The sequence below is a fragment of the Numida meleagris genome, chromosome 4, assembly GCF_002078875.1.
Source record: "Numida meleagris isolate 19003 breed g44 Domestic line chromosome 4, NumMel1.0, whole genome shotgun sequence".
Classification (NCBI taxonomy): domain Eukaryota; kingdom Metazoa; phylum Chordata; class Aves; order Galliformes; family Numididae; genus Numida; species Numida meleagris.
Window position 1 is genome coordinate 11,656,995 of NC_034412.1, and position 13,183 is coordinate 11,670,177.

At 35.7% G+C, this 13,183-nt stretch overlaps 1 protein-coding gene across 11 annotated transcripts in view; it reads left to right on the forward strand.

Moving 5' to 3' along the window:
• COL4A3 (collagen type IV alpha 3 chain) overlaps positions 1-13,183 on the forward strand; it is a 131,171-nt gene that overhangs the window by 83,955 nt on the left and 34,033 nt on the right. For 8 of the 11 annotated variants that reach the window (XM_021395310.1, XM_021395313.1, XM_021395312.1 and 5 more), the window contains 15 exons: positions 1,443-1,487; positions 2,781-2,825; positions 3,125-3,187; positions 3,874-3,927; positions 4,773-4,799; positions 5,418-5,495; positions 6,084-6,146; positions 6,619-6,654; positions 6,780-6,821; positions 8,196-8,273; positions 9,007-9,069; positions 9,308-9,364; positions 11,290-11,334; positions 12,699-12,752; positions 13,103-13,144. In XM_021395310.1, the coding sequence (XP_021250985.1) occupies positions 1,458-1,487; positions 2,781-2,825; positions 3,125-3,187; positions 3,874-3,927; positions 4,773-4,799; positions 5,418-5,495; positions 6,084-6,146; positions 6,619-6,654; positions 6,780-6,821; positions 8,196-8,273; positions 9,007-9,069; positions 9,308-9,364; positions 11,290-11,334; positions 12,699-12,752; positions 13,103-13,144 (777 nt within the window). In that variant the 5' untranslated portion in view covers positions 1,443-1,457. Of the gene's footprint in view, positions 1-1,423; positions 1,488-2,780; positions 2,826-3,124; positions 3,188-3,873; positions 3,928-4,772; positions 4,800-5,417; positions 5,496-6,083; positions 6,147-6,618; positions 6,669-6,779; positions 6,822-8,195; positions 8,274-9,006; positions 9,070-9,307; positions 9,365-11,289; positions 11,335-12,698; positions 12,753-13,102; positions 13,145-13,183 lie in introns of those variants that run through there. The other 3 variants (XM_021395316.1, XM_021395308.1, XM_021395319.1) reach the window with 3 other exon arrangements.

The following is a 13,183-nucleotide window of genomic DNA, read 5'->3' on the forward strand; positions in this document are numbered from 1 at the left end:
TTTTGGGCCTGTCCCCCCCCCTTGTCACGGACGCAGACCCTTAGACAATACCGTGACACAAGCTATTACTAAGGCAAATAATAAAATAGATTTAAGAAAAACTGAAGGGAGATATGTTTTTTGAGTTAAATCTTGTTCTATCTAGGAAATGCCTTATGTCATATTTACCCGAAGTCTGGGGAGAGTGGCTTCGATGACTTAAGCTTACTTGCTGATATGCCTAAAACTCAGTCAAAGTATGAATTTGCAGTAACTCCTGAATAAGCAGAAAAAAAAATTGCTCATTAAAAAAAAAAAGACAAAACATATTATTTATATTTGTCTTGAAGTCCCACATTCCTGCTGTCATCAATAAAATCACTCTTTGGTGTATAAGCTATTTGTAGCATGGCCTAAACTCAGCCACAGTGTTAGTTAGGAAGAAAGACTGACAGCGCTGCCATAATCACATTGCATCTTGGATCTCCAATCACGTGATTCCACCCTTTATCTACACTCTTAAATAAATGTTTCTTAATAGTTTTAATTTGTTTGGGTGTTGTTGCATTATTTTCTCTTTTCTCTTTTGTACTTCACTGAACCAATACTCGTGGTGAATCTTGTACATGTTGATGTGCTGTTTATGTAAACTCATCGAGTATATTGAAAAGTATTCAGTCGCGCATTTCCCTTGTAATAAGTGATAATAACTTCTGCAGAATGGCAAAAAGTAAGAATAATTTATCTAGCAAGGACATCTCTGTTTGCCTGAATATCATATATTGTATTCATGTTCGCTTTTCCTATTCCAATGAGTGTGATTTTTATCCTAAATCAACTGTCAGGCAGGATTTTAGGAGCTGTGTGGTTCTGTACATTCCCCAATTCCTTTCCAGGTAGAATAAAAGTTGTTTCATATTATCAGTAATGCTCTAAATGTCTTGAAGTAATTCTAGCAGATTCTGTCTAGACTGTGCTGTGACAGGCTCTGCTGTCTTTCTTTCAGCTGTGCTTAGCTCCCTTTCAGCCTGCTCCTGGGTTTCCTTTTGAGACAAAACAGCACAGGTTAGAGCAGATGGTACCTGAATGTAGCCGATCATTACATCGACATCATTCATGCCTAGGAGGTGAAAAACTCTTGAATACTGATGAGGCTTCCAGCTCATTCCTCAGAGAGAAGTCCTCAAAGTTTGAACAGATCTATAGCAACTGCTTTCTTATGATCCTTGACAGTTATTTTTTGAATTATAGTGAGGTATATCCCCTGTAAACACTGAAAGGTAGGGCAAAATGCCACGATGTATACAAGTTGGATTAAATGCTTGTTTCCTTCAGTGTTTGTAATAGACAAATCCTATATGTGTTTATATAGTTGCATGTACACGTGTTGGTATTAAAAAATGTTGTATGTCCTGTTTTGCATTTATTATATTGAAATATGCAGTTGTTCATTTCTGGTCCAGGGTTCACCAGGGCTTATGGGCTTAGCTGGACCCAAAGGTATACGGGTAAGTAATTCTATTTTGAAGAAGCTTGTATGTATTAAATATCCTGTTAAAAGTTAACAATAATTTGTGAAAAAATGAGTTTATATGACAGAAGGAAGGGATGCCATCCAGAGTGATCTGGACAAGCTTGAAAAGTGGGTCCATGTGAACCTAATGAGGTTCAACAAGGCCAAGTGCAAGGTACTGCACCTTGGTTGGGGCAATCCCAGATACATATACAGACTGGGAAAAGAACTTAGAGAGAGTACTCCTGCAGAAAAGGACTTGAGTGTTCTGGTGGATGAGAAGCTGGACACGAGCCATCACTGTGTGCTTGCATCTCAGGTCAACTATATCCTCAGCTGCATCAAAAGAGGGGTGGCCAGCAGGGGGAAGGGAGGTGATTGTCCCCTCTGCTCTGCCCTTATGAGGCTCCATCTGGAGTACTGAGTCCAGGCCTGGGGCAACCAGCGCAAGAAGGACATAGAGCTTTTGGACCAGGTCTGGAAGAGGGCCACAAAAGTGATCGAAGGGCTGCAGATTGAGGGTGCTGGGCTTGTTCAGCCTCGAAAAGAGAAGGCACCAGGGAGACCTCATTGTGGCCTTCCAGCAATTAAAGGGAGCTTACAAATATGAGAGAGACTGACTTTTTACACATGCAGACAGTGATAGGACAAGGGGGAATAGCTTTAAACTAAAAGAGGGGAGATTTAGGTTACATGTTAGGCAGAAATTCTTTACTCAAATTGTATTGAGACGTTGGCACATGCTGCCCAGAGAAGCTGTGAATGCCCCATCCCTGGAGGTGTTTGAGGCCAGACTGATTGGGTCCCTGGGCAGCCTGATCTAGTGGATATCAACCCTGCTCATGGTGACAAGGCTGGAACTAGACGATCCAACCCAACCCCATTCTGTGATTCTATGCTTTTAAGGTATTTTTAAAATTTATGTCATGGAATGCATACATACGTTTCTGTATTTTAGAACTTCTGCCTTTTTGCTATGGCTTATTGTACAAGCTTTACACTATATGTATTTAGTATTGGGATGTGGTATGAAAACATCAGAATAGATTCTACAAAGAGTTGGTTTTGAGTTTTTCTTAGCAGGGTAAACCAGTGTATGTTAATAGTTCATAAGCTAGCATTATACTTGATGTGTAGTCAGAAGGGTAAAGGAAGATAAAGAAATGATAATGTTTTCATAGAACTATACTTGCATTCATTTTATTTATGAATATGACAAGAAGGGAAACTGCATGATGAGATTTTCTTTAATATTAGTGACATTATTCTACTGTTTTTGTATCATTAGGGAGTCCCAGGAATACCTGGATTTTCAGGTCCCCCAGGCCTTCCAGTGAGTAAAAATGAAACTTTGGTTTCTCAAATTTCTCTCTTAAAACACTGTTTAGTATACAATTACTCTCAACCCAGCATACTCACTCCAGTGTCAACATCTGAATTGTCTCTGTCAATTAACCTAGAGGTAACGATCTTAGCATCAGCAATTCTTACTCATTGTAATGATTTCAGAACACTTTGTAATCTGTCAAGTCTAGTGAAACACTGTTCCAACGTAAACTGTTTCAGTGTTGCTGTAGGGTAATATGAATGTGCAAAAACAAAACTTGTGTCAATTTTGCACATGTTTTTTAGGGTGAACCAGGAATTGCTGGCCACCCTGGGCGCTCAGGTGTTCCAGGTTGCAACGGCACAAAGGTACAAACCAAGCTGATTGTGATTGTGATTAGCTGTTTGGGAATGGCCAAAAGAATTCTTATTTTTTCCCCCAATATGCAACGGTTTTAGTTTGTTTTGGTTTGTGACTTTATTGACTAGAAAAAAAATCGAATCGTGGCAGTTAATAATGGAAGGAAAAGCACTGTCTTTATGTGTAAGAATAATTAAATAATACATGTTAATGTCCTGTGCTGTTAAGAATTATGTTTGTTATTTTGATAGAAAAAACTTATTTCACTTAAAGTTCAGAAGACCTAATCAGCTTTGCCCAGCCAGTCCTTCTCTTAACATGGGTAATGGAAGAGAGAATTAATTAATTTTATTTTACCTGTATGTAGCTTGCACCTGACAATTCATTAATCCCAAGGGCAACTAATAGAAAAATATAATATTAAAAAAAAAATTCAATATGAAAGAGGGAGTCAGAAGAATGCCTGTTGTGGAAAATCATATATTTTCTAGAGAAACAGAAAACTGGTCTGACATAGCTAATAAAGCCTGATCTCTGACCCATAAGGTCAGGCTATGCTACTTCTTTTAATGTGATAGTAATGCAACTCATAATTTTAGTGTGATAAGACAAAAAAAAAAAAACCTCTTTTGTATAGAAAACATATTCTGCTAGTGTAATAACAATATGCATTAACAATTGCTCTTACTTTCAGGGTGATCGAGGTTTCCCAGGTCCTCCAGGTAGAAGAGGTGCTCCAGGCATTCCAGTAGGTGTCTGTGAAATTTATGACTGTATGCATTTTTACTGCATACAGACACTCACTGAAGGAGTTTTGGAAAGCCTTATATTAGCTGACATTGATAGCAGTTGAAATATATAGGTATACCCAATTTATTGATAATGAATACAGTGCAGTAAAGAAATAAAAATTAAAAGTGATGCTTAATCTGCTGCATGTTAGGCCTCAACTTTTTAGGCACTGAATGCATGCAAATTCATTGTCTGATATTAGCTCTTCGATGTCTCAAGGCATACTCATGAGAATTTAACACTCACATCTCTAAAGGTGTACAGGAGGTATTTAAATAGATTCCATTTTCAGTTCATGCCTAGGTATCATTGAGGATACAGCCCACTTAAGCCAATAACAGATCTAGGAATTAAAGCCAGGACTTCTATTATGGCTGCATTGCTTTAACCCTTTTTTTTTTCCCTGTAGAATTTTTTTTTAAAAGCTTATAAACAACAAATGGAGAAAGGAATGCTGCCTGTCAAGTTCTAGTGGCTTCAGATCAGATAATTTCTAAACATGATCTTTATTGTACCAACTCTCTAGTTGTTTTATATTGTTTTTTTTTTTTAAGGTCTGGCCTCAAGACTGTTCTGTGTGGACTTGTAGAATTGCAGCAGTGTGTCTGGACTGCTTTTTGACTGAATGCCATTTTTTTCCTAAATTGAAATATGGCACAACAAACACGAGCCTGGCTGTATACCGTGTTCGTGAAAATAAATCACTTCAAGAGCGCTGAGTTTAGAGAATATTTATAATGTGTCCTTTCACCGTTGTTGCTTACTTTTCTGTTTTAGTAATATGATTGTTCATCTCTGTAGGGTATTGCTGGCATCAAAGGAGATAAGGTCAGTCATTTACACCATATTATCTGAAATATTTGTTGGAAATCAACGCTTTATATTCATGTTTGCTGCTGAAAATGCGTACTTGATGTCATCATTCTCAGAAAATAGGTTTATTTTCCAGAAGTACAACAAACTTTGGTACTTGGTCTGTACTAGTTACATTCACTCTTAGATATAATATTGTATTTTTTTTTCCTTTCCTTTAACTACTGTTATTGGATGTTAAGAATTTATCTCTTTCAAGCACACAAACAATTAAGCCCATCCTCAAATAGCTAATGGAATTCATATGGAAACCTACAGATGAACTAGAGAGTAGTTAAAGACAAAAGAAAGTACAGAAAAACTGAAAAAATGTTCAGGACCGTGGATGAGAAAACAACGTAGATCTGAAATGAAGACTGCTCCTAATACAGAGAACTTGGATGCCTAAAAAAGTTATATTCTGTTTAATAAAATATTTTTTAAAGATAGAACTATCCGTAGTGGACACTTATCATCATCTTGCAGTTCTGATATTGTTTATTTCCCTACATACTCTATTAGAAGATTGAAGCCTGAGATCCAGTAAAGAGTTTTACAAGCATATCTTTTTATCTGATTTATCCAATTGTCCAGGGGTGCCCTGCAGATGGATATGACCAAGGATATGGTGCAAAAGGTGATCCTGGATTGCCAGGAATGCCTGGACTTCAGGTAATCAATAATTAATTCTTACGGTGAGATATAAGTACATATATACCTGTAGTTGTATGTATATACATGTGGCCATATAATAAATTATTTTTGTGTACAATGTATTTATACTAATGTGTAGTATTTTTTACAATTACTCATTTCTAAACCAGAAAATAACCATCTTTAAAAATTGTTAACTTCATATAATCTGACAAATACAGTTTATTAAAAATTTTTCAACACAGAGTACACCAGAACTATAGTAATTATTTTGTCATCAGAACCAGCAGTCTCCATTATTTCTTAGTTAAAATGGGGATGAGAAAGTCAGGACTACATGGATAATTAGAATGTCCACTGTTGCATTAAACAGGGCTTACACCCTAGAGTACTTTAATTTTAGAACAGATACGTATTCTGTGTTTCAAAACACAGAATTATACTTCTGTGTTATCTTGAGACATAAAAAGGAAATCAAGATCCAGTGCTGCTCCTCTGTTGTTCAGTTTGATGAACTTAGCATTATGATTTTCTCACAATCTGGCCAGGACATTTATTCCTGTTGTGCTTGGTTTGTTTTGTGGTTTCTTTTTTTTTAATATGCAGGGTGCTCAGGGTGTTCAAGGATATCCTGGGGAAACTGGACCACAGGGCCTTCCAGGAACTTCAGTGAGTATTATCTTAAATCTCACTTGTTACTTTAACCTTTGATTTTGATAGTAATCTACGGAATTATCTGACTCTCAGATTTGTTTGAGGTTTAGAGATTTGGGTTTGTGAGATCCATACCTGTCTGCATATGTCTGATTTTTCTGTTTATATTTTATGCATGATAATTTCCATGTTTTCAGACATACCCTTGTCTAAATAGGCATAAATTTTTATTTTCAAATAACTACGCATAAATTAACGTTAAACACTAATGTAAATAACTATAACAGGTATATGTTTGCAGTCAGACCATGTAAACTCTACTATCTCTTCACCTCACAACAAATTGCAGAGGTAATGGTGAAAGAAGAAATGAAAAAAAGTAATATAACTCAAGTGAAAGCTAGGCACTTCAGGGCTCCCATATTGGTGTGAATACCGTATTTTTTTTACATTGTGAGTTGTTTTTTTCTTTTCCTTTTTTTTGTAGGGAATGCCAGGGAGACCAGGACCTCCTGGACCTAAGGTAGTCTCAGATTGGTAATGAAAATGAAAACTTTTATTATGTGTAACATCTGTTTGCTCATTCTATGGGTGCTATTAAAATAAATTTTATAAAAAGCTCCAAATTGTGTATGTTTGTTTTCACAGGGTCTTATGGGAATGAAAGTGATAGGAACCAAAGGAAGAAAGGTATTTGCATACAATGCTTAAAATGTTTTTAAGTTTTCTTTCTGATATACTGTGGTGAAATGTTTGGAAAAGTAGGTACTGTGAATAAAAATTTTCAATATGAACGTGGAAGTTCTTTATTGGAAGATGGAAACATGGCAATATGTAAGGACAAACTGTTTTCATACAAGAGTTGAAGATATAAACTTCCTGTTAGAAGAGTAGACACCTAAGAGGAGACAGCAGTTAATTTTCACTAACACATCACATTTATATATCATTTACATGTCATTTATGTGTCAATGTCATTTTTATTTGCTCAGTGTTCCTAACTGCTTATCCAAGCGTGTAAACACTGGTAAATATACAATATCTGTAGACTCACAGTCTCCTATGGCCAATACCTTTTTTGTTTCAGCTCTCATTATGCTAGAAAACCCAGATTTTGAGGAAAAATTGGATGATTCATCTTTCATTGTCTTACTTTGTATACCATATAATTTACAGTCATAGAAATGACAAAGATTAAGTACAGTCTCTCAGTACCTCAGCCTGCAGTTGGAGGACCAGTGTAGTCAGTCTGAATGCCCTTACAGCATTCTTCTAAGAACTTGGGTCACCTCAGAGTTAGGCAAATGGACCTGCACAGGTTCAGCTGTGGTCTGAAACATTGCTGACAGTGGGATTGATTTTAATTTTTTAATTACTATTATGAACATGCTAGAAGCTTCCTGGCAAAATGTTTAGAAATACAGTTGATTATTTGTGAAACATTCTTTGCTGTTACAGTGCAAGTACTTGCAGAGGCATTCTCTTGGCTTAAAATCACTTAAAATCATGGATAATGTTTTGTTGAGCTCTGCAGGAAAGATAATATTTAGGAATTTCGCTGTTGTAAAAGATCCTCAGTGCAGTGTACTGTGATATTAATGTTTAGATCAAGAGCTCTAAAACTAATTTTACCTGTCAGTAATATATTACAATCGTCTTCTTGTAGTATGGGACTACAATTTTGAGGATGTCACCGAAGACACTTCAAATATTTTATTAACTGTCTTGACCAAATTGGGAGGAAAATGATGATAATTTCATTTAAATACATTTAGAGATAAAACAGTATTAAAGACATTCTTTATTCTAATTCTAGATACTTTGAAAGAAGACAGTACATGCGTTCTTAAAAATCACCTAGGAGAAAGCTGGTAGTAGTCTCTTCAGTTTTCTGTATGCCTTTTTGTTGGGAGATAAAAAGCAAGTAAACAGAAATGTTAATGGTATTAACAGGTAATTGTAAAGACAGAAAAAAAATCACAATGTCAAAATTATAGCAGAGGTAATTTGAAACAAACAAAAAATGTTGTAGTTGCTTCATTTCCTTTTTTTTTTTTTTTTAAGGGAGACACTGGATTAACTGGACCTCCTGGACCACCAGGAACCGTTATTGTTACATTAAGTGGACCAGACAACATGACGGTAGTAAAATAGTCAAAGGCTATGCTCAGATAAACCATTTGACTGTTTTGTACTTTGCGCAAGGACATCCTTATCTTCACTGTCCTGGTAATATTTCTTTTCACCCACTCTAACTTTTTCATCATTGTTTAGATAGATACTAAGCTTTTCTTACAATGTGTCTGTTCGGTTTTTATCCTCGAGAGTAGCTTGGTGACTACATCAGCCAATTCCCTCGGGACTGTGGGATACACCTCATCAAGACTCACAGACATACAGATGTTCAGGTTCCTCAGGCAGTTGCAAACCTAATCTTCACTTACAGCAGGAGGGGCAGTGCTCCCCAAGTTCCCACCTTCAGAACTGTCTGCTTGAGGGCTGTGTGTGGAGCACTCATCAGTGAAGACAGAGGCAAAAAAGTTATTGAATCCCTCAGCCTTGTCCTCGTCTATTGTTACTAGCTTGCATGTGTGGCTCACTAGAGAGGGAATGCCCTACCGGACTTCTCTTTTCCAGTTGATGTACGTGTAGAAGCCTTTCTTATCCTTCTTTGCACCCCTTGCCAGAGGCAGGAGTGCTGATAGGAAGCTTCTGTTTCTTTTAGTTATTTAAGTAGAGCTATCTATGCTTCAGTAATCTTGTCAGTAATGTGAGGCTTTCCTGTTTGTAACACTTGAATGTTTTGGTATGCACAGAAACACCTCAATGACCATATTAAATTTTGAATTAATTTATTACTTTCTCTCTATAATAGGACTTGAAAGGAGAGAAAGGAGAAAAAGGATCAAGAGGACTTCCAGGGCCAAAGGGATTTACAGTAAGAGACTACAGTAAATCCCATAAATCCAGATATTCAGGCAGCATCACCTAATAAAGACTACTCTTTAGAGTCCAGTATTTATGCTACTTATTCTGACCTTTAATTAATACCTATTAGTGTTATTCTACTTGTACTTCATCTTTACACTATTTAAAGATAAAAAATGATAAGAGATGTACTTAATTTAGAAAATGTGACTCAAAATATGTGTATTTTGAGGGTGTTTTTGTTACAGGGGCCAACTGGTGATTCTCAGAGTGAAAAGGGTGACCGAGGAGAACCTGGAGCACAGGTATGTGAAAAAGGCACGTACATGTTAATCTTTCTTGAAAAACAATTTTGTTCTATTGCTTTTCAGGGAAAAGCTGCTACTCTATTCCTTTCCAGTTTTCAAATCAGATTTTAAGATGCAAAAACTCTTTCATCCAGTAAACCAGACTAGAGATCTGAAAGTCAAATATTTGTTCTTACAGGCTCACATACTGTAATTACATGAAATAAAGGCCAGTTGATGATATAGTTCTATTTGTTTTGTTATAAAGGTTCTACTGTTGAAACTTACTCAAAAATGTGCTCTTCTGGACGTATACTTGCTTTATAGTGCAAGTGTACATGCGGAAGAAAATTAAAAGCATTTGTTTTACCTAGTGGGCAGACATACATAAGTACACTTAACCAGCAGGTATGTGCAGATGTGAAGAAAGTTGTCATAAGAGTTACTCTGTTAACAAAATAATGTGACATAATTTTGTGGGAAAATTAGGATTTTTGTTTTACAAATACACGTTATAACATAATTAGTTGAATGTATAACATTTTGAAGAGAATTAAATAGGAAGGTGCTGCTTTGTATCCAAGTGACTTTCAAATTTTCACATAGAATCTTGTCAATAAAAGATGTATGTTCATAGTAATTAAACCTGTTTAACGGTTTACTGATACATAATCAGAAAAGAACCCTGAAATACTCCAATTAAAATGTTTTGTCGTATTTCCTAAACAAAACATTGTAATTCCTCAATTCCAGATAAATATTCAAAGCAATATTAAGAAAAAATAATTTTAAAATGAATAATTTAAAAATAATTTTAAAATGAAATATGTTATTCCACATAAGCGTACATTTTGCACTTTCCCATAGTTCTTGTGATTGTAATAAATTTTCTTAGCCAAGGAAGAGTAGCAGCACAAGACTAGTACTGTCTATTTATTCCTCTTTCTTCTCTTATTTGGTGCTTTAACGTTGATGATGCAACAGAGCAACTCAACTTTTATTACTCTTATACATTATGAAAAATTGATCCATTAATTCAAACAGAAATTTGAAGTACTGAAGTCCTTGCTATCCAAAAGGTGTTGTTAGTCTTCTGTATTCTGATGGTAACTGTTTGCAAAAGTGTTTTAGAATGCATCTTAATTGACTTCTCACATACTCTTTTGTTAAGAAGGCAGTAGAGCACTCTTGCTTTTCTGTCTGTTGTCCTAAGGAATACAAATTGAGCTAAGGTGTTGGCTGGCTGGCTATTGAAAAAAGAAAACAAAATTACTACAAAATATCAAATAACTGAATTTTATATTCTAGAAAAAAGGATTATTTTGAGTCAAGTTAAGGCAATGGTAATATCATTGTTACTTTTAGCTTGCCTTCTGCTCTTCTCTGATTAAGTAAAACCACCCTGTGAGTATTCTTTCTTTTTTCTGAAGCTTACATTGTAATTCATGGTCTGGTCTTTTTTTTTTTCCAAAATAATTTTAACTTTTCTTCAGTTATTCTGTGCAAAAGAAATGTCTAAAATGTACTGTCTCTCCTGTTTTTCTGAACGCATCATCATAATCATAATCTTTCACCCCACGCTTCATCTTGTCACGACCTTTCTGCTGTGGATTTTAAAAAACCTCAAGGTGGAATGTAAGCTATCCATGTCCATAATAATATTATAATTTACTTCTATTTTGCTCCCCAATTTTCATCAGCTAATATTCCACGGGAAGAGGGCTGTTCAGGAAATATCTTAATTGCTGTGTTTGTTCTAATAACGCTAGTTACTATTAGAAATAATGAACATTTGTAAATAACCTACGTTGCTTTTCAAAATTTATGAAGACATGAAGTACAGTTATATGTACAGCACTTTGTTGTTATGTTCTTAGAATGCAATTACACTTTAGATCTTTTTCATTTTATTATTCTTTTATTCTTTTATTTTTCCTTTGTAGGGTAAACCTGGTAAAGAAGGTGCTCCAGGCCTACCTGGATTACCGGTAATGAAGGAAATCTTCAAAATGTTTTTTAAGGCACAGTCTTATCTTCCTGTCACATCCTTTTCAAAATATGTTTGAAAATGTTGATTTGCATACTTTGTTAAAAAATTCCTTTCGCTAAACTGGCCTTAGGATATACCACGTACCTACAGATTTGTGCAGGAGGAAGAGACACATTACATAGATCTTGTTGCATCTTTGTAAAACAAACAGACTTGTTGCTTGCAGCTAACTATCAAATGAGTTTGAGCCAGATCAAATAAACACTAAGTTACAAAAAATTAACTCTACTGAATTTCATTCTGGTTTATCAAGTTGAAATTTTTGCAAGAGAGTTAAACCTTACCTCAACTGAAATCAAGAAGCAGAATGACAAATTTTAATCAGTAGAATCAATGACATTCTTTTACAAAGAAAAATTATAGTCGAGGTCACAGCCATCTTGGCCTGAAATTAGATGACTGATAGATGTTAAAATTGTTATCTTGAAGGAAGTGCCAAAATACGGTTCTTAAACTATTTCATTTTATACCCCAAATGATCTAATTTGTGTCCTGGTTCAATAGTTATTCAATTTTATATTTATTTCACTTTCACTTTAATGACATCATTAGAGTCACAGTGACCTTACGAAAGCTGATGTCACATACGTCATTCTCCTACTAAAATATTATCCTCATTGTGTCAAAACAACCTTAGCGCTCAGTCTAAACATTCCAGTCTGACAAAAAACTTGGAATGACAGGTTGCAAGACTTCTCTGTCTTATTATTCAGCTAACACAAATAATGCCTTTTGTCATCACAAAGACATGTCATTGTTCTCTTCCTATTTCAGCAATACAAACAAGGGGTGCAATTCAACTGCATAAGCCCTGGTAAAATCCTTTTTCCTTACATATCTACACTTGCAGAAAGCCTTAGCAACAGTCTGTGTTATTTTCCCTCCTGGTCTTGCTGACACCCCGTAGTGGTAGAGATCAACCTTATCACAGGGATTGGAGAAGATCTGGAAGATGAAATTGCTATATGTGAAAATATCACATTGTGTTCAGTTTATCCTCTTTCAGAAACATCAGTTTGCAAAGGGAGATAAAATTAGAGCCTCCTACGTGTGTGCTGTTTGGAGGGGCTTCACCTTAGGATTGGTAGAATACACCATTATAAAGGGAGGTTTGGATGTGAGGCCTGTAGTATTGCTTGCAGGCAAGGAACTTTACTCTAACCTGAGTCTTTCACTTAGATTTCTTCCTCTGAGCAAGTCTCATTCACATTGCCATCACCATGAAAAAATTTCAATTTTAAATCTTCCTGATGACAGTGCTAAGAGATTATTTCTCATTAAATTGTCTGTTATCACCTGCAGGGACAAAATGGTGAACAGGGCAAACCAGGACTGGCTGGCAGACAAGGAGCTAAGGTACTGGCTAATGCTTTTGTTGTTTTTTTCTGAGACAGAGGAGAGGGAATGTTTGAAGGTTAGTATATTGTCTTAATTATGTTTTACTTTACTGAAAAGATGACAAGTAATAATACGTAGAATAGGGGATGGATCAACTTAAATAGATGATGTGCATGAACTAGTGCACATCTTTGCCTTCTGGTGTGTTTCTGTAGTTTTGTGACTGAACAGTTGTGTCGGGAACAGAGGCAGGAATAGAAGTCCTTTAATGTTATGAACGAAGTACTGAAGTGACAAAGGATACCAAATGTCATGTCAAGTATTGTTTTTAATAAATAAACTTAACCCATTTCTGTCGTTTAATGAAGGGTATAAAAGGAAACACTGGCCCACCTGGAGCTTGTGGTCGAGTAAGTGTTAATTACCTTCCTCGTATCATTAGTTTAAAC